Consider the following 18,801-nt stretch of genomic DNA (forward strand, 5'->3'; position numbering starts at 1 on the left):
GACAGAGAAAAACCCCATTCCGTCGGCTCCGCCCCGCCCCCTAGGCCTCACTTCCGGGATGGTTGGGGGGGGGGGGAATATATGGTCACATAATATGTACTGCGCCTGTGCCCAATCCACCAGGCGCCTGCGCACTGCGCACCGCTCCTCCTGGACCGGACATAACGGTCCGCGCGCGGCACCCGGGCCGGAAGTAGAGGGAAGTGTCGCGGTGCGCGCCGGCCTCACTCAGCGCCGGCCGTGAGAGCCGTTGCGGCCGCCCTCGGCGCCTCTGGGGCCTTCCGCAGCCGCCATGTCGGCCAGCGCCATCTACGTGCTGGACCTGAAGGGCAAGGTACTCAGGGCTCCCACACTTCCCGTTGCCAGGCAACCCTGGGGTCCTCGCCCGGAAGGGGACCCACCATATTGCTTGGTAACCCGCCGAGGGGCGCCACCCTGGCGAGAGTGGCGGAGACCGTTAAGCCTCTTCCTAGGGCCCCCTCCGTTGCTAGGAAACATGGCGGTCTAGGCTCTGGAGCCCCTTTCTGTTGCTAGGTAACGTGGGGGCGACAGCCTGTCGTTGCCAGGTAACCGGTGGCAGCGTCCCCGCCCCGCGCTGGGGCCCGTGCGACCCTTGGCCGGAAGATGAGGCGCGGCAGGCGGGCGCCCTGGCCGCTGCCTGCTCCGTCTGCCCTCCGCTTCCTCCAGAGACGGCTTCCCGACCTTCCTCCAAATGCCAGGCAGGGGAGGCGGGCGGTTCGAGGGGAAACTGAGGCACAGTGGCGACCAAGCTTGCTGAGGGTACGGCAAGAGGGTGCGGCGAAAGGTGGCAGGTCTGAGGCCACCCTGTATCATCCGTGCATGGAGCTGGGATTTGCAGAGAATCTGCCCAGTGTCGCGGGTCCCTCGGGGTGCAGGCTGGAGAGTGACCCTCGCTCAAACGCTTGACAAGCAGACATCTGCTGCCGCAGTGCAGCCGTAACAGGAACAGTCTCCCGGGGCTCCCCAGGGAAGGACAGGTGGGCCCGGATGTCACCTGCTGAGCCTGGGGTATTTGAGGCAGAAAACGTTTATTTCTAGTCCTGAGCTTTAACGCAGCTCCTCATGTCCTCATGCTTGCCAGGCAAGCACTCTACACCGAGCTCTGCCATGGTTCAAACACTTTTTTTCCAGCGCTGGGGACTGAACCCAGTGAACTGAGCTCCATCCCCAGCTCTTTTTTATTTTTTAATTTGAGACAGGGTCTGACTAAATCAGTAAGTTTCCCAGGCTGGGCTGGAACTTGTGACCCTCCTGCCTCAGCCACCTAGGGTGCTAGGGTGTACCACCATGCACAATCTGAAAACTTTTTGTTTGTTTGTTTGTTTTGGTACCGGGGATCAAACTTGGGACCTTGTGCTTGTGAGGCAGACAGCGGAACCACTGAGCTAAATCCCTCGCCCTGGAAACTTCTTAAAGGAAGTATTGTCCAGGTCTTGAGAACTGGGCAGCCACCTTCCCCTGAGGCCATCCCAGGTGGACAGGGAGTGACTGTCTGGTCTTCCCTGTGGGAACAAGAACAGGCCCGGCCATGCCAGACAAGGCCCACATTCATCAGGAGGGACGAGTGGTGTCCCATCCTCCTGGTGAGTGCCCAGAAGCTGCAGCAGGTGAGCAGCAGGTGGCTGGCTGCCCCTCCTGGAGTCCAGGAGTGGGTATATGGATGTCATCCAAAGTCAACACTGCTGCGTCCCCATGCAGGCCATGGGAGTGGGAAGACCCCTGTCCTGGAGGGCCTTGGTGCGCCTGCTCCCGCCTGGCCACTGCGTCCCTGTCTCCACCCCCTTGTCCCTGGGGCGAGCCTTTCCTGCGGGCCCTGCAGGCAGCCGGTCTCTGTGGCTATGCAACCTTGGATATGCGGGGGTCCCACTCTGGGCCCGCTTTCCTCACTGGCACGAGACAGGGCAGCCCTAGTGTGGCCGAAGTGCCAAGAGCGTCTCCAGCTGCCGGGGACAGACACACAGCCAGGGATGCCACCGAGCACTTGGGCCAGGCAGCCACAGGGCCCGGGACACAGCCCCCAGGCAGTAGTTGCTCAGCCTCATAGGTGAGGTTACAAAAGGCTCCCCAGCAGAGCGTGTGACCGAGCTGGTTTGAGATGGTGACAATGACCGTCGTGTGGAGGCAAGGTGTCCCTGTAGGCAGGAGGGTGACGGGCAGCCAGCGCGCCAGGCAGAAGACGTTCTGGGCCAGGGTGTTGAGAACATCCCGATGGGACGGCCAAGGGGACACAGGGCAGGAGGCACCAGCCAAGGAGACAGTCGCCCACATCCCTGCTCAGGGCTTCCGCCAGCGAGCAGGCTGTGTGAGCAGAGAAAAGGATCCAGTGTGGGGCAGCACCTGGGTCCCTCCACCGAGCCCCAAGGGGTCCCACTGCACCAGCAGCACAGTGTCCCCACTTCCGGGAGCTGTGTCCCTGCTTCCTCTCCACCTGCTGGCCCTGCCTTGGGCCCCAGCCTGAGCGTCCACCTGGAGCCCGCAGGGCCTAGCACCGCCCCACTGCCCCTCGCCATGGGCTCCGGCTTCTATTGCTGACCCCATAGTGTGCCAGGACCCTGCAGTCTACCTCAGCCCGCACCTCCTCCCCTGCCCATCACCTCTGGGGTCCATGGTGGCCCCGCAGCCGCTGCAGACCTGGCACTGCCCTGCTGTCTCGCTGTCTCAGCAGCAGCACCACTGGCCCCGCAGTTGTCCCCGCTAGCAATTGTCCCTGCTTCTCTTTCTCCTTATCTCCGAGTTTGCCGGGGGCCAGTTCCCCCCCCAGGGAAGGACACAGATGTCACACACAAAGGGAGGGATGGATGAGCGCGTGCTGTGGTGGGTGATGGGACAGTGAGGACAGAGTGATGTGGGAGGGAGGGCACCAGGCCCTGGGAGGTGCCTGCAAGTGGCCTGGTCCCGTGGGCCTGGAATGCCTGAGCTGGGGTCGGGTGCTGAGGCTGGGTGGTGCCCTTCCAGGGGGACAGACCTGCCTGGCTGCTACACTGGGAGCCCTGCCACAGGCAGGCCTGGCACCTGCTCGGCCCCTGCCCCCCGCAGCCTGCTGTCCTCCACCCCCACCCCCACCCCCACCCCTCACTCCAGGCCTTGGTCTAAAGGTCAGGCCGGTGTGGGGCACCTGCCTGTCATCCCAGCACTGTCGGAGGCTGAGGCAGGAGGACTGCAAGTCCCAGCCCAGCTGGGCAACTTGGCTGGACCCTCTCTGAAACAAATAAAAGGGTCGGGGTGCAGCTCTGCGCTGCTGGCCCAGTCCCAGCAGCGGCACACCAGTGAGTGAAACTGCCTGAAGGATCCCGCCGAGTCTGGGTGCTGCCGCTCGTGGGCTGTGCGCAGGATAGGCAGGGCAGTGTGTGTTGCCACCCTTCCTGACTGGGTGGCCCCACTTCGACCCCCGTGACCGCCCTGCCCTGCAGGTGCTTGTCTGCCGGAACTACCGCGGAGACGTGGACATGTCAGAGGTGGAGCACTTCATGCCCATCCTGGTAGAGAAGGAGGAGGAGGGCGCACTGTCGCCCATCCTGGCCCACGGCGGTGTTCGCTTCATGTGGATCAAGCACAACAACCTCTACTGTATCCTTGGCGGGGACCTGGGGCACTCTCGAGGGTGCCCGGTGACAGTGTGACATCCTGTCCCTGGGGATGAGCAGTGGTGGCCAGGAGGCCCCAGGGTCTGCGGTGCCCGGAGCACACAAGGAAGCCCTGGGAGCTGCAGGCTGGGACACTGGGTGGAGGGAGAGGGACTGGACGTCTGCAGCCAGGTGGCCCCAGAGGGCTCAGGTGGCTGCCCCAGGACACCAGCCAGCCCTCTCACAGGTCCTGGGCCCCACACTCCAAGGGGAGGGCCTGGGTGTGAGGCAGGTTCTCAGCCTCTTGAAGTCCCAGGCCACTGGGGGTGATCGTGGAGACCTGGGGGCAGCCCATGCCCCAGGCTGTGGGAGAGGGACACCCAGCCCACCCAGCCACGCTGTCCAGACAGTGCCCTGGTGATGTTGGGTGCACTGCTTAGATGCAGTGGTCGCTGGGAGCCGGGGACAGCTCCGCAGAGTGACAGGGGGCTGGCATCCGGGAGGTGGCCCTCATCTGATGTCCTCTGAAGCTGCCCTGCTGGCCTGGCTGCCTGGGTATGGGAGGAGCCCGCCAGTGTGCACGGTCTGAGTCCCAAGGGGCCTCCGTGCGCCCATGCCATGCGTGGGCGGCTGGGGAGGGGCCCCAGGGCTCCCTCTGCACACAGCCTGATCCCCCTGCACCTCCTTAGAAAGGGCACTCCCCACCGCGCCCCTGCCTTCCCCTGAGCTTGCTGTGTGGTGGCATAGACACGTCACCCACAGAGGGAGCAGCCAGCATCCCTGGTCGGGAAGGAGGGCCAGAAGCATCCCGAGGGGACAGGGCTGTCTGCGGGGTGGAGTTCATGTAGGGCAGACTCGGCCCTGGCTGCGCCCTGGAGCCTGGCCGGAGCCGACCCCAGCTTCAGAGAGCAGGGCTGTTACCATCCTGCGTCACCACTGCTGCCCTGCTGCTTCCCCTAGCACTGAGCCCAGCCCAGGCCTTCACACAGAGCTCCATGCCAGCCCTTTTTATTATGTGCTTTTTTATTTTGAGACAGAATTCGCTAAGTCGCCCAGTCTGGCCTCAAACTTGCCATCCTCCTGCCTCAGCCTCCACGCAGCTGGACATACAGGCCTGCACCATGGCGTCAGGCTCCTGTGGTGCTTTCTTCCTGGAAGGGGCTGCTCAGGCTCCCTCCTTGGGGCGGTGGGGCCAGGTCTAGCAGTGACCGCCATGTCCCAGGCCTGGCCGTGACCAGGGCGAGTGGGGAGGCAGCCGAGGGCTGGGGGCAGGGAAGGCTCCTTGACGTGGCTGCGTGCAGTGGTTGCCACGTCCAAGAAGAATGCATGTGTGTCGCTGGTGTTCTCCTTCCTCTACAAGGTGGTGCAGGTGAGTGTGCCAGGGCCCTTCAGGGAGGAGCAGCCCCAGCCTGGCCTGCTGTGCCCAGGCCCTGGGGGGGTGCCCAGCAAGCAGGGGCCGGGCACTGGCTCGGTGTCCCAAGGGCCCCTCCCTGCCCACCCACTGCCCAGGTGTTCTCCGAGTACTTCAAGGAGCTGGAGGAGGAGAGCATCCGAGACAACTTCGTGATCATCTACGAGCTGCTGGATGAGCTCATGGACTTCGGCTACCCACAGACCACGGACAGCAAGATCCTGCAGGAGTGAGTGGGCCCCCGGGCTCGCAGAGTGGGGCAGCTCAGGCTCAGTTCCTGCTAGGTTTTCACATGCTGGACAAAGCTCCCACCTGAGCCCCAGCCCAGCCCTTTTTATTTTATTTTGAGACAAGATCTGGCTGAGTGGCCCAGACTGTAGTCAGACTTGAGATCCTCCTGCCTTGGCCTCCACCATGGCTGGGATGACAGGTGCACCACCACACCCAGCCCGTGCCCACTTCCTGTTTTCCTCCTAACGCTGTCTCCTGGGATCTTGGAAATGAGCGCCTTGGGGCACTGTCACTGGGGTCTGGTGGCCTCTGGACGTGGAAGGCTACGTGTGGTACTAGGGCTGCCACCCGTGGGGTGTGAGGAGGTGGAGGGACCTGGGGGCCCACACCCACCCCTAACCTGGCCGGGCCCGCAGGTATATCACGCAGGAAGGCCACAAGCTGGAAACAGGGGCCCCTCGGCCCCCTGCCACCGTCACCAACGCCGTGTCCTGGCGGTCAGAGGGCATCAAGTACCGTAAGAATGAGGTGTTCCTGGATGTCATCGAGTCCGTTAACCTCCTGGTAGGTGCCCGCCGTGGGGCAGGGGTCTCTGCTCCTGCATCGGGGACCGCTGTTCTGGGTCAGACTGAGGGCCCTAGCCCGAGACCCCTCCTGTCACTCTGTCACTCGGGACCCGCCCCAGGCTGACGGACAGGCCCTGAGATGCGGTCCTCCCGCCACCGTTCTGGGTCTGACCCACCGAGCCATGCCCAGAGCTTGCCTTTGTCTTTTTTCTTTAAACACCAAGGCTGAAGCCGACTTCTCTTGTGTGCACGCTGGCCCCGTACAACCCTGGGTTCCTCACCCGCAGGACGCAGACCCTGGCTGCCCTCCGATCTCTTCCCCCACCAGTGTGGCCTTGGAGGCCTCCTGCGAGTGGCATCGAGTGACGCCGGGGCCCCGTCCCCAGTCACACCACAGTGCTGGCGGGAGTGTGGGCTGCGTGCCCTGCCTTTGTGTCCTGTCCCTGTTGTGCCCCCGCCCCCCAAGGACCGTGCGCGTTTCCAGGTGTGCAGGACGAGCGGAGTAGAGTGGCAGCGCCGGCTACAGGGTGGATGTTTTGCCGTGTCGGCCACCGGAGTGGGGTGCCGGGCACTGGGAGGCGCCTGGCCGTGCACATGAGGTGCCCTGTGGGCACCTGTGGGTGCTCAAGCTTCCGTCCCGTTCCCTGGCGGCGCATGGCATGGAACACCTGTGCATGGGTTTTTTTGTCACCTCGTAGCTTCTGAGGACACCAGGCTGTGTCTTTCGAGCATGTTTAAATTGGGTCATTTGTTTTCTCACTGCTGAGTGCTGAAAGCTCTTCATATATTCCAGTCATTGGTCTTTGTCAGATATGTGATTTGAAAGTTTGTCTTTTTATTCTCATGTTTTGTTTTTTGAGACCGGGTCTCACTAGCTACGTAGTTCAGGCTGGCTTTGAACTCACTGTGTAGCCCAGGCTGGCCTCGAACACACAGCGAACCGCCTGCCTCAGCCTCCCGAGTGCTGGGATGCCAGGCGCAGACCCGGCACGCGCTGGGCGCTCACCATGAGTCCTGTTCTCCGCAGAGACAGGCTGCCCTTGAGGTGGCACTCCTGGCTCCTGCGGCTGGGACTGTGGGCACCTCGCCTGGGGCAGTGTCTTCTTCCACGATCAGACACCTCTAACTGATGAAATCCCACTATCCGTGCTCTTGTTGTTAATCGTGCTCTTTGGTGCTAGGTCGGACTCTGCCAACCCAAGGCTGCAGCGGCTTCCTCCGATGCGTTCAGAAAGTTCCCTGGACTTGCACTTAGGTCTATGGCCAATTGTGGGTTTGCGGGTTTGGTTTGGCTCGGTTTTTGTTTTTTTTTCTGGTACTGGGGATCGAACTCTGGACCTTGCGCTTGCGAGGCAGGTGCGGCTCCACTGAGCTACATCCCCGGCCTGCTATGGCCAGTTTTGAATTAAATTTCGCACAGGGTGTGAGGTTTCTATCCAAGTTGTTTTGCGTATAAAATAGTCTTTGCAATCGTTCCCCACACCATTTTCTGAGGACGGAGCGCTCTGTTGATAAGGGGCCCCCACTCGGGCGTGGCCCGTTCTGGCCCCACCCTGGGACCCTGAGGTCAGCCCCAGCCCTGAGCCCGGAGGTTCGGGCGCTCGGAGTGCGTGCGCCGCGCCTGCGCAGTCTGCCCCTGCCATCCCCTCTTGTCCGCTCCAGGCCCCGTGGCCCTCCCGGGGCGCTGTCCGGTGCTTGCTGCCTGCAGCCGCGGGAGTTGTGTCTGGAGCGCCCCTGGCCGCTCACTCCCTGGGCTGCAGAGGTCTGGTGCCGTTTGTAAGCCTGTGTTTTCCAGAGGAGCTGGAGGTTTCTGGGCCTCAGCGAGCGGGTCCAGGCCTGGCCTCTGCCGCAGGGGGGCAGGTTCCGGCCCCGCCTCCTGGGCACCCCGCAGCAGTGGCCTTGGCGTCCTCGGTCTCAGGTGTGTCACCTCCGGTGTTTGCGGGGACCCTCAGTCTGCACTCCCGAGACCTGCGGCCAACTCCGCTCTGTAACGTTGTGGTCTGCTGTTGCTTTCCGGCGTTGGTGTCCATAGGAAATGGACTGGGAAGTGTTCCTTCGTTTTTGTTTTCTGAAACAAACATTATACAGACTTGGGGTTAAATCTTTTTTTTTTTCTTTTTTTGAGACAGAGTCTTGGTATGTAGTTAGTCCCATGATCCTCCTGCCTCAGCCTCCTGAGTACTGGGGCTACAGGCGTGCGCCACCGTGCCCGGCCTAAATGTTTAAATGCTGTTAAAATTCCCCAGCAAATTTTGAGCCTGGAGATCGTTGACTGGCCGATTTGCAGTGCTGGGATCCAAGCCCAGGCTTCAGTCAGGCCAGACGTATGGTCCACACTGAGCTACATCCTCAGCTCCAAATCCCATTTTTTTCTTTTGTGGTACTGGTGGTCCAACCCAAGGCCTTTGCATGGGGTCTTGCTAAACTGCTGGGCTGGAACTTGCGAGCCTCCTGCCTCAGCCTCCCGAGTGCTGAGGTCACAGGTGTGTGTTACCACGCCCAGCAGAGCCGGCTTTGTCCCCCTTGGTTTCTGGATGCTGTTCGGTCTCGCCGCCCTCTGCTGCCATCTCTAGGGCATCCTCCCGGTGGCTGGGCTCAGAAGTGTTTCTCGTTCAGCGTGGACCTCGAGGGGGGCAGAGCTCCGGTGGTGCTGCCAGCCGGAGTGGGCCTCCTTTCTGCCCCCGGGAGATGTGTTCAGAGGGCCAGGGCCAGGGCCGGCCCACCTCGCCTGCCGCCTGCCGCCTGCCGCTCCTCGCCTCCTTCCTGCTGGCCGAAGCGTGAAGGCCCCATATCCTCCAGTGGCTCCGCGTCCGTTGCTGCTTCTGCACCTCCTGCCCACCCGAACCCCCGGCTGTGCCCTCCTGGGTGAGGCCAGCGCCTTCCCAGTCAGCCTTTCCGGCCACTCACTTCCTCTCTTGGGCGTGGAAGGACAGGAGTGGGGACGAGAGGGGTTGCCCTCGCGAGACTCGGACTCGGGGGCCTTCCTGGTCATCGGGTCGGTTCCCAGCAGGAGCTGAACCTGGAAATCAGCGCTGCCCGGGTCCGGCCGCCCTGAGGGCGCAGACAGTTCTGCTGCCGCCCATCTGCAGCGAGGAGGCAGCCTGCTGATGCCAGAGGGCGTCCCAGCACCCAGGAGGCTGAAGCAGGAGGACCGAAAGCCAGAGCCCAGCCTGGGCGACTCAGTGACTTAGCAGGAGCCTGTGTCAAAGTGAAAACCAAAAGGGCCCGGAGCTCGGTCCCTGCACTACAAAGGAGAAAGGAACCCACGTCACACTTGCGGATTTTCCGTTGTCCCTTTGTCAGTTTCCTGAAACCCTGCGCTGTCTGGAATCCAGCGTCGGCCGCAGGAGGTGACAGAGGCCAGCCCCGCCCCACCCTGCGCCCTCGAAGCTGCGGGACCACGGTGTGCTTCTGTCCCGGCTGCAGGTCCCGCCGCCCCTCCTGGACCCTGTGAGGCCTCCCGGAGCCCCGCCTCCACCCCCAAGCGAAGCCAAGCAGGCCTCCGCCACACAGCCCGCCCGCAGCTCCCTGAGGCTCCCTCCGCTCTGCGCTCGGCTCGCTGTCTCCTCCCTTCCTGGACACCAGTGTCACACAGACTCCATCGGCCCTGGGCCTCTGTTCACTCCGTACCATGTCTTCTCTCTGTGGACAGAGTGGATCATTTCTGTTTTCCTTCCTTTTTATGCAGTCCTTCACAACGAGCTGCATCCTCAGCCCTTTTTGAGACAGTGTCTCACTAAGTCGCTAAGTGCCCAGGCTGGGCGTGAACTCGGAACCCTCCTGTCTCAGCCTCCCCGAGTGCTGGGATCACAGGCGTACGCCACGGCCAGCTCAGGCTGGATGCTTTCTGTTGACCTGCCTTCCGGTTCCCAAGTCCACTGGCCCCTTCCGTGTTGTACTCCACACAGCTGTGGAGCCCATCTGGCCCGAGTTTATTTGTGATCGTGTTTCGCTCTCTCACTTTGCTGAGGCTTCTGTCTGCACACACGTGGCACACTGGTGCATGTGGTTTCGAGTCAGTGTGTCCGTGGCCTCCATCCGTCCTGTCCCACGTACCTTGAGACAGTGGCAGTGCATGTGCACAGTGCCTCAGATGGCACTGAACGTCACCAAGGGAGCAGCTGGGTCTCGAGGGCTACGTGGGAGCCACTGCTCAGGCCGTGGGGTCACAGCCCTGGCGTCCAGGTGCTGGGCTGGCCGTCCGTCCAGGGTGAGCTCCTGGCCTCAAAGTGTGACTCAGGAGGCTCGGGCAGGGGCCCAGAGCTCTGAAGCCTCAGCCGGCGGACAGGTGGGCATCTCCAGTGCCTGCACTGTTCTCTCGTCTGCTGCTCTTCCCCGCTGGCAGTGCTGCCATCCCACACACTATGCCAACCTGGCTGGGAAGCCCTTCTGGCCACCGGCCGGCGGCTCTGGGGTGGAGGCAGAGCCTCCATGGGTGTGGGCCCAGGCAGACCCCTTGGTCTGCGTGGCACCCACTGAGTGGCCACTCATCCTTGTCCTGTCCCTGCAGCCAAGCTCGGCCTGGCATCCATGACCCAGCAGGCAGGCCTGGGCGCCCAGGGACAGGGACATGGGCTATGGAGGGAGGCCAGTAGGAGGGCTAGTGCACAGCCACCTGGGGACACCGTGGACAGACGGTCACAGGGCGCACAGCAGCAGTGGCGAGAGAAGCCAAGGCAGACAGGTGGCTCAGGGCTGCACACTGTCCCCGCTCCTTGGCTCCCGGCTGGAGTTTGTCCCAGATGCCGGAAGCTGCAAGCGCCCCTGGGTCTCTGGGCCACAGGCTGCTCAGCCCCACCACTTCCGGCCACCCTCTCTGCGCCCTGGCCCTGCTGCCCTCTGGGCTGTGGTTCACAGCTGGGCATCCCTGTCTCGCACCCCCAGGCATGACCCGGGTTACAGCGTCCTCGGGTCCCTGCCCTGCAGACGCCTGCAGAGGGCAGTGCTTGGGGCACAGGATCTGGTCAGCATGGCTTATGAGGCCCCACAAGCCCAGGGTGAGGGCAGCCCCGAAGCTGACAGATGGCAGGAGGTGCAGCAGGGGCAGACGCAGTGGAAACTCACTGGGGCTGCTGGGGACAGGGAGGAAGTGGGGGGCCAATGCCCAGACCCGGCCAGGTGGTCCCCAGGGCCTACAGAGGAGCCTGCCAGGAGGGGCTGGGGCTCAGGGACGAGGACAGTGGGCGTAGGGGACCGGCCCAGGGTGGAGGCACACACCTGTCATCCCAGTACTCTGGGAGGCTGAGGCAGGAGGACCCCAAGTTCCAGCCTTGCCTGGGCAGAATAAAGAGCTGGGGGTGCAGCTCAGTGCAAAGACCCTGGCTTCCAACCCCAGCACCACAGAGGGCAGGGTGGCGGGAGGCCCACAGCACGGTGGGGCTGAACACGGCCCCTCCGCCCGCTGTCCAGGTCAGTGCCAATGGCAACGTGCTGCGCAGCGAGATCGTGGGCTCCATCAAGATGCGGGTCTTCCTGTCGGGCATGCCGGAGCTGCGCCTGGGCCTTAACGACAAAGTCCTCTTTGACAACACGGGCCGTGAGTGCGCGGCGGGCCTCAGCGGGGTGGAGCGGGGTGGAGCGGGGTGGGGCGGGGCCCCTGCTGAGGACCCGAGCCAGGTGCCCTCCCCAGGCGGTAAGAGCAAGTCCGTGGAGCTGGAGGACGTGAAGTTCCACCAGTGCGTGCGGCTGTCGCGCTTCGAGAACGACCGCACCATCTCCTTCATACCCCCCGACGGCGAGTTCGAGCTCATGTCCTACCGGCTCAACACCCACGTGAGTCCCGCGGCGGGCGGGGGGCGGGGCTCCCGCGCAGGCCCAGGTGCCTGGTCCCCGAGGGGCGAGCGCTGGCCCCTGCCCCGCAGGTGAAGCCCCTGATCTGGATCGAGTCCGTGATCGAGAAGCACTCGCACAGCCGCATCGAGTACATGATCAAGGTCGGGCTGCGGGGCTGCGGGGCTGCGGGGCGGGCACAGGAGGGCCAGAGGGAGGGGAGGGGAGGGGAGGGGAGGGGCGCCCCGGCCCCGCCCTCCACCCACGCCCCGACCCGCAGGCCAAGAGCCAGTTCAAGCGGCGCTCCACGGCCAACAACGTGGAGATCCACATCCCCGTGCCCAACGACGCCGACTCGCCCAAGTTCAAGACCACGGTGGGCAGCGTCAAGTGGGTGCCGGAGAACAGCGAGATCGTGTGGTCCATCAAGTCCTTCCCGGTGAGGCGGCGCCCCCTGCCGGGCCGCCCTGCCCTGCGCGGAGCCCCGCCCCGTCCTGCGCCTTTTCCTGTGCTCACTCGCTTCGCCATGGTTGGGTAGTGGGGAGGGAACCCAGGCCTTCACACCGCGCTGGATCTCCGGCCCTTTTTCCTTTTTTGAGATCGCCTTATCAGTTGCCCACACCCAGGTTCTTCTGTTTCCGGGCTGGGCTTGGAGCCAGGCAAGCGCTGTCCACCGGGCGGCAGGCACCCTGGCCTGTTCTTTACCTTTTCATTTTCCTTTCCGTTGGTCCGTGTTTGCAGCTACGCTCCCGCGGCGGGTTGGGACGTAGATTTCCACATGCTGCAGTCGGATTCAGGGTGGCCTTTTCCACTTCATGCCTTCTGCCCGGCACGGTGGCACACTCTGTCATCCCAGCACTGGGGAGGCTGAGGCAGGAGGATCGCTGTGACTTCAAGGCCTGCCTGGGCTACACAGAAAGACCCTGTCTAAAAAAATAAATAAAACGGGCTGTTTTGGAATGTGCAAAACACTGCGGTACCACAGTCGATGCATTAAAGGGCCCCAGTCGGGCGCTGCCCCGCCCCATGCCCACTGTGGCCCTTCCCCCTGGGGCGGAGCTGCCCACCACTGCCTGGGCTGAGCCTCCACCCGCCGAGGGCCCTGGGGCTCTTCCCTCGTCTGATTGCGAGAATGCAAGGACCCAAACTGACCGGCTTGGCTTTTTTTTTCTTTTCTAACCCTTTTTGGGAGCACTGGGGATTGAACCCAGGACCTTCACACGGAGCGCCTTTTACTTTTTGAGTCAGCATCTCGCTGAATTGCCAGCCCGGCTCCCGCTGGCCCGTCTGGGATGACAGCGCGGATGGCTCCTGCGCCCCTGTCCCGCCCCGGGAGTCCGGGGCTGCAGGGTGGGCGCGGCGGCAGCGCTGACGCTGGCCCGTGCGCAGGGCGGCAAGGAGTACCTGATGCGGGCGCACTTCGGACTGCCCAGCGTGGAGGCGGAGGACAAGGAGGGCAAGCCGCCCGTCAGCGTCAAGTTCGAGATCCCCTACTTCACCACCTCGGGCATCCAGGTGCGTGCGTGGGGGCGGCCGGGCTGGGGCCCCCGGGGCGAGGTGCGACCGCGCGGCCCACGGTGTCTCCCGCCAGGTGCGCTACCTGAAGATCATCGAGAAGAGCGGGTACCAGGCGCTGCCCTGGGTGCGCTACATCACGCAGAACGGCGGTGAGTGCGGTGCGGGGCGGGGTGGGGCGGGGTGGGGCGGGGTGGCGCGGCCCTGCCCGGGGCGCAGGACTGACGCCTCCCGTCCCCCCAGACTACCAGCTCCGGACCCAGTGAGGCCGCGCCCAGCCGCGCCCCGCCCCAGTCCCGGAGCGGACCGACCCCACGTGCCACGGCCTTGGTGCCAAAGGCCACACGGCCCACAACGGCAGCGCCCCCGGGACTGGAGCTTGGTCCGGCTGCAGCCTCGGCCCGGCCACCGCCCACCCAGGCCCTCAGGGACGTCCCCCAGCGGCCCGCGTCTGTCCAGGGCCCGGCCCCACCCCTGCGTGTGACAGCGACATTAAATCCCCTCCCTCGGCGCGCGGCCTGCTCTGTCGGCGTCGCCCAGGGCCTGCAGCGGGCCTGACCCCAGGCCGCCAGGAGAGAGGGGAAGGGAGGGGAGGGACGGGGTGGGCGGGGGGCTGCGCTGCAGGCCGGCGGAGGGCGGACGCTGCGTCCCCCAGAGGGAAGGCACGCCCGGGACACGACTCCCGGCCGGCCTGGCTTCGCAGAGCGCTAACGCCTGGGGCGGGGCCTGGGGTGACTTACACTGACTCTGACTCTGTGAAGTGTCCCTCACGGAGCGGTTGTGGGTCTCCCGGGCTCTGGGTAAATAGGAATAAAGCAGGGGCCTGTGAGAATTCTTAAGGCTTGAAGGCCTAAAAGTTTACAACTTCTGGGGCCGGGGATTTGGCTCAGTGGTGCCACTGCTTGCCTCAAAAGCACAAGGTCCTGAGCTAGATCCCCGGCACTAAAACAAAAAAGTTTAAAACTTCTCATTGATGCTCCATGTCCACACTCGCCGGCCCAGCAGAGCAAGGTGGAATAGCACACAGTCCAGAACAAGCTTAGCCCCTGCTCTGAGCTGCCACGGGAAGGGCAGCACAGCCCGATGGAGGCATGCGCTGTGATGGCACTAGCGACCCCGTGACGGGTGGGCGAGGTGCAGGGAGGGGGCTCGGAGCAGGTGGACAGGATCTGTCCCCAGGAACCCTTCCAAGATCAGGGAAACGGTGAGGTTCAGACCTGAGCAGGGCCCACAGGTGGGGTCAGCAGGGAACTGCGTGGTGCTCGCTGCACACCTGTGGCGCGCATGACACTCCGGGTCCTGATGGTAGCCGGCACACATCTGTCCTCAGGGCGCTGTCCCCGCAGGACACAGGTCACGGACGCGGAGTGCATGATGTGGCGAGGGCCCGGCCTTGGGAAGAGTCTGAGACCCCGGAGCCAGCGTCCCAGCCCGCGGGCAGTCTCTCCCCGTCCACCACCCGCCCCATGTGTCAGGCTGTTCCCTCCGATGGTCACCACCGCTTCCCCTGGTGGCCCTGTCCCGCGGAGCGGCTGGGCCCGGACCGCCCTGGCGCGCGCGGCCACCAGGGGGCGCTCGGGGTCTGAGTCCCTGCTGACCTGGGCGCTCAGTCCTTAAGGTTTTCATCTGGAGCTGCTTGGGAACCAGGTTCTCCTCTGAGGACAGGGACACAAGTGGGCCAGGCAGACAGAACCGCAGCTCTGTGACCCAGGAGTGGCGAGGGGACGATTTCAAGTCACCATGTGGTAGCGCACTCCTGTCACCAGGGCACTTTGGGAGGCTGAGACAGGAGGATCCCAAGTTCAAACCCAGCCTGGGCTACTTAGGGAGAATCAGTCTCAAAATTTTAAAAGTTTAAAAAGGGCTGGCGATGTAGCTCAGTAGGATAGGCCCTAGGTTCAGTCCCAGCATTGAGAAAAAATGTACAAACAGCAAAAAAGAAAGCGAGCCCTTCCTTTAGTCACCCCTGGCATCGGGGTTGGGGCAGGGAGGACACCCCAGGCCACCCCTGGCATGCAGCCGGGGGACTTGGTGCTCGGGGGGACCCTGGGGCACTCACCACACACCAGACCCAGCACAGGGGCGCGGATGCACAGTGCCACGCGGACAGCGCTGGACACGGATGCTGCCCACAGACGCAGGCACAGCGTGTCCCGGCCCCATGCCCCGCCGCCCCTTAGCCACCCAGTCCTGGTCCTGCAACGTGTGGCCTGCTCTGCCCCAACTTGGGGCGTGGACAGTGATTCCCTAATTGCCAGCAAAGGGTTCCTGTCCTCAGCGCCTCCTAGGCCTGGTGCCACCCATCCCCTGCCCCGTTCCCATGCCCGCCCAGTGCCAAGGCCACAGGGAGGGACAGGAGGGGACAGAGGCAGAGCCAGACTTTCCTAGGAAGTCTGAGAGGGTTGTGCACAGCTAGGGGCATCAGAGCTGGGTTTTGTAGGATGACCAGGAGTTCACTGTGAAGCTAGGGGTGAGGCTGCTGCAGATAGAAGGCCATTGTGGGCAGCTTCCTCTCAGGCTGCTGTGCCTGAGAAGGTCACCAGCCATCTGCCTTTTAAAAATTGTAACTGTCCAAAAAAATTGTAGGGCCAGGGATTTAGCTCAGTGGTTTCGCTGCCTGCCCCTAAAGCGCAAGGTCCTGAGTTCAATCCCTGGTACCCAAAACAAAAAAGTAACTGTCGCCAGGTGTGGGGTACATACCTGTCATCTTAGCACTCAGGAGGCAGAGGCAGGAGAATCACTGCAAGTTCAAGGCCAGCCTGGGCCACATAGCAAAGCCCTATCTCAAGAGACCACAGAAAGAAAAAAAAAGATTATTACTTCGCTTTCGTCAATAAAAAGTACCATCTTTCCTTAAACCCTAAATGAAGTAAGAACCGTTCTGTAGAATAAACATTACACGTGGTGACACCCACAAGGTTGGGCTGTGACACCCAGAAACGTCGATGGCCCCAAGTGTGTGTAGGTGACAACAGCACATATGCGCCGGGAACCGAGGGGAGCAGAAGGCTGTGCCCCTGTCACATCTGCGATGGCCTCCACTTTACAGGACAGGCGCCCACCCTGCGTGTCCACAGGCCGCCTGTAGCATCTCATTCCTTCTCCATCTCTCTCCCTCTCTCTCCCTCTCCCTCTCTCTCTCTCTCTCTCTCTCTCTCTCTCTCTCTCTCTCTCTCCTTTGAGACAGTCCCACCATGTAGTTCAGACCAGCCTTGAACTCACTATGTGGCCCAGGGTGGCCTCAAACTTGCAGTGATCCTCCTGCCTCAGCCTCCCGAGTGCTGGGATGACAGGTGTGCGCCACCACACCTGGCAGGTGAGACATTTCAATGCATAGCTACAGTTCGTGTGGCAGATCAAGGTCGCTGGCAGATCTGTCGCCTCAGACACTGGTCATTTATGTTGGAGCCATTCAGAGCCTGCTACCAGCTACTGTGAAATGCTCAGCTGGCGGGCAACCCCTCCTGGCGAACACTCCGCCTCTGTGTGTGTGTGTCTCTCTCTCCTCTCTCTCTCTCTCTCTCTCTTTCTCTCTCTCTCTCTCTCTCTCTCTCTCTCTCTCTCTCTCTCTCTCTCTCTGTCTTTCAGCACTGAGGATGGGACCCAGGGCTTCCCACTGAGCTGCATCCCAAGCCCTTTATTCTTTTTTTTGGTACTGGGGATCGAACTTGGGACCTTGCACTTGTGAGGCAGGCGCTGGAACCACTGAGCTAAATCCCGGGCCCAAGCCCTTTATTCTTTATTTTGAGGCATGCTAAGTCACTAAATTGCCCAGGCTGGGCTGGAACTTGTGACCCTCCTGCCTCAGCCTCCCAAGTGGCTGGGCTCTCAGCCATGGGCCTCGCACCCCGAGATCTTCTGCCCTTTGTGTCCGCCACGCTGCAGGCCTTTGCTTTTAAACCCAGCCTGGGGGTTGCTGCAGTCCCTCTCCGGGAGCCAGGGGCTGAGCTCAGAGAGCAGAGGCAACCAGGACCTGCGTCCGCTGGATTCCTGCAGGCCCTGCCCCAGCAAGAGAAACGGGCTCACAGCCCAGGCCCGCAGGTGGCCATATGCGGAGGACTGGTGGCGTCACACGGCTGCACAGGGAGGGACCCGGCAAGCGGCGCTGAGCCTGGGCCTGGGCCTGGAGCCAGCAGACCTGATGGTGACCCCGGCTCAGCACCAGAAAAGGGGCTCGGGGGACCCTGTGAGGGGCCACGGCCACCGAAAACACAGGACCCCAGGGGCCACCACCTAATAGGGCAGCTCCTCGTGACCCAGCACTCAGGAGGCTGAGGTGGGAAGATGGCAGTTTTGAAGCCACACAAGGCACAGGCAGGAGCAGCTGCCCAGCGCAGGCCCAGCCATTGCCTTGGAGTCACTGTGACCCCTGCCTGTCCCAACAGAGCTGCGGTGGTCACAGAGGTCCTCAGGACCCTGCAGCAGGGTGGGGGTGATGGCCCAGTGAGCTCCTACATATCCATTAAACCCCAGCCACAATGTCCCTCCTGCAGGTGCTACCCCAGTGGGACCTTCAGTTCTCCCAGCCCTACCTGCCTCCCCCACACCCTGATCTGCAGGGCTCAGGACCTCAGGGTCCACAGTGGCCTGGCAGCTCCGTGAGGGACAGACAGAGGACATGGGGAGTCACTACCCCACTGACAGGAGAGCTGGGCCTTCCCACCCTGCACCAGAGCCCCTGGCTCCCGCAGCCCCTGCCCGGCCAGGCTGGCCTGTCCCCTGCGTCCCGGTCACAGATAAGGCAACTCTATCGACAGGAAGCATCTTGCCGGACAGGAAGCAGGCGCTGGCCGCACCCGGCCGCCTCAGCCTATCCGCGGTCGGATATTTTGGGAACCACTATATAAACCCCACTCAGCCGAGCTGCCCTGGGGAGGCCTGGACCTCACGTTCCTCCCCTGGCGGCCAGACACGGGCATGCGGGACCTGCAAGCCCGGGCCCCCACGTCCCTGCACGCTGTCCCTGCGGCCCTGCCCCCAGCCCCCGGGCGGTGCCCCTGGGGTCCTGGACTCGCCTGGCTCGGGTGCCCAGCCAAGTCTCTGCCCCCGGCCACCACGCGTCTGCCCGCAGCCTGGCACCCAGATCGGTGATGCCCTGGTCCCTTTGTCATCTTAGGAAACCAGCCTGGCTGCCACCTCTGGGATCCCAAGCCCACCCAGGTCTGGGGTCACACTTGTCACGGGGCCTCTGGAGGTGGCTGGGCACAGGGAGCCGGGTGGGGAAGGTGCGGTCACCATCACCACTCGGCCTCGGGCCAAGGTCGCCACGGGCGGTGGAGGGGACACCCCTTCCGCGAAGCCACTGTGCTAAGTCCCAAAACAGGAACCACGGCAGCCTGGAGGGCAGGACCAGGGCAGCGCGGTCCTCCCCTACCCGGGTCCCCGGCCCGCCTGGCCTGGTGGCTTCGAGGCCCACTGCCCACGGCTGGAAAGATTTTTATGTAAAAGGGGCTGATGCAAATCTGGGGGCCCACGAACCCCGAAAGCCCCGCTTCCCCTTTCCCGCGCGGGCGGGGGGCAGCCACCTGGGTGTGGCGGGAGGACACTGGACAAGGCCGCCCGCGCCGGGCCGCAGGGCTCCAGTGGGGAGGGCGTGTGGCCCCCAGGTTCCGTCCTGGTCACACAGCGGGCTCTGGTTCTGTTTCCTAAAAATGAAACACAGGCTGGGGGTGTGGTGTGGGCCTGTCCTCCATTCATCCCAGCACTCTGGGAGGCTGAGGCAGGA

The 18,801-nt window shown here is 63.3% G+C and overlaps 1 protein-coding gene across 2 annotated transcripts; it reads left to right on the plus strand.

Moving 5' to 3' along the window:
• The first annotated feature begins 126 nt into the window (after positions 1-126).
• On the plus strand, positions 127-13,908 carry Ap1m1 (adaptor related protein complex 1 subunit mu 1). Of its 2 annotated transcripts, XM_004873294.4 has the most exons (12): positions 127-334; positions 3,432-3,588; positions 4,886-4,953; positions 5,094-5,224; positions 5,643-5,790; positions 11,202-11,328; positions 11,422-11,564; positions 11,654-11,725; positions 11,842-12,000; positions 12,951-13,076; positions 13,153-13,228; positions 13,320-13,908. In XM_004873294.4, exons 1-12 carry the CDS (start codon positions 293-295, stop codon positions 13,340-13,342), a joined length of 1,272 nt encoding a protein of 423 aa, XP_004873351.1. In that variant the 5' UTR covers positions 127-292; the 3' UTR covers positions 13,343-13,908. The 2 variants fall into 2 exon arrangements, with proteins under 2 accessions (XP_004873351.1, XP_021106756.1); XM_021251097.2 differs by lacking the exons at positions 12,951-13,076; positions 13,153-13,228; positions 13,320-13,908 and adding an exon at positions 12,303-12,532.
• Positions 13,909-18,801: the final 4,893 nt, after the last annotated feature.

The sequence above is a fragment of the Heterocephalus glaber genome, unplaced genomic scaffold (assembly GCF_053883595.1).
Source record: "Heterocephalus glaber isolate CG9 unplaced genomic scaffold, H.glaber_assembly_v1.0 deba00001761, whole genome shotgun sequence".
Lineage (NCBI taxonomy): Eukaryota > Metazoa > Chordata > Mammalia > Rodentia > Bathyergidae > Heterocephalus > Heterocephalus glaber.

Excerpts from the sequence above, each read along its gene's own strand:
- Ap1m1 (XM_004873294.4), top strand. The coding sequence starts at position 293 with ATGTCGGCCAGCGCCATCTACGTGCTGGACCTGAAGGGCAAG. Across the intron at positions 11,565-11,653 it reads CCTACCGGCTCAACACCCAC|GTGAAGCCCCTGATCTGGAT; the intron begins GTGAGTCCCGCG and ends CCTGCCCCGCAG. Across the intron at positions 13,077-13,152 it reads TCACCACCTCGGGCATCCAG|GTGCGCTACCTGAAGATCAT; the intron begins GTGCGTGCGTGG and ends GTCTCCCGCCAG.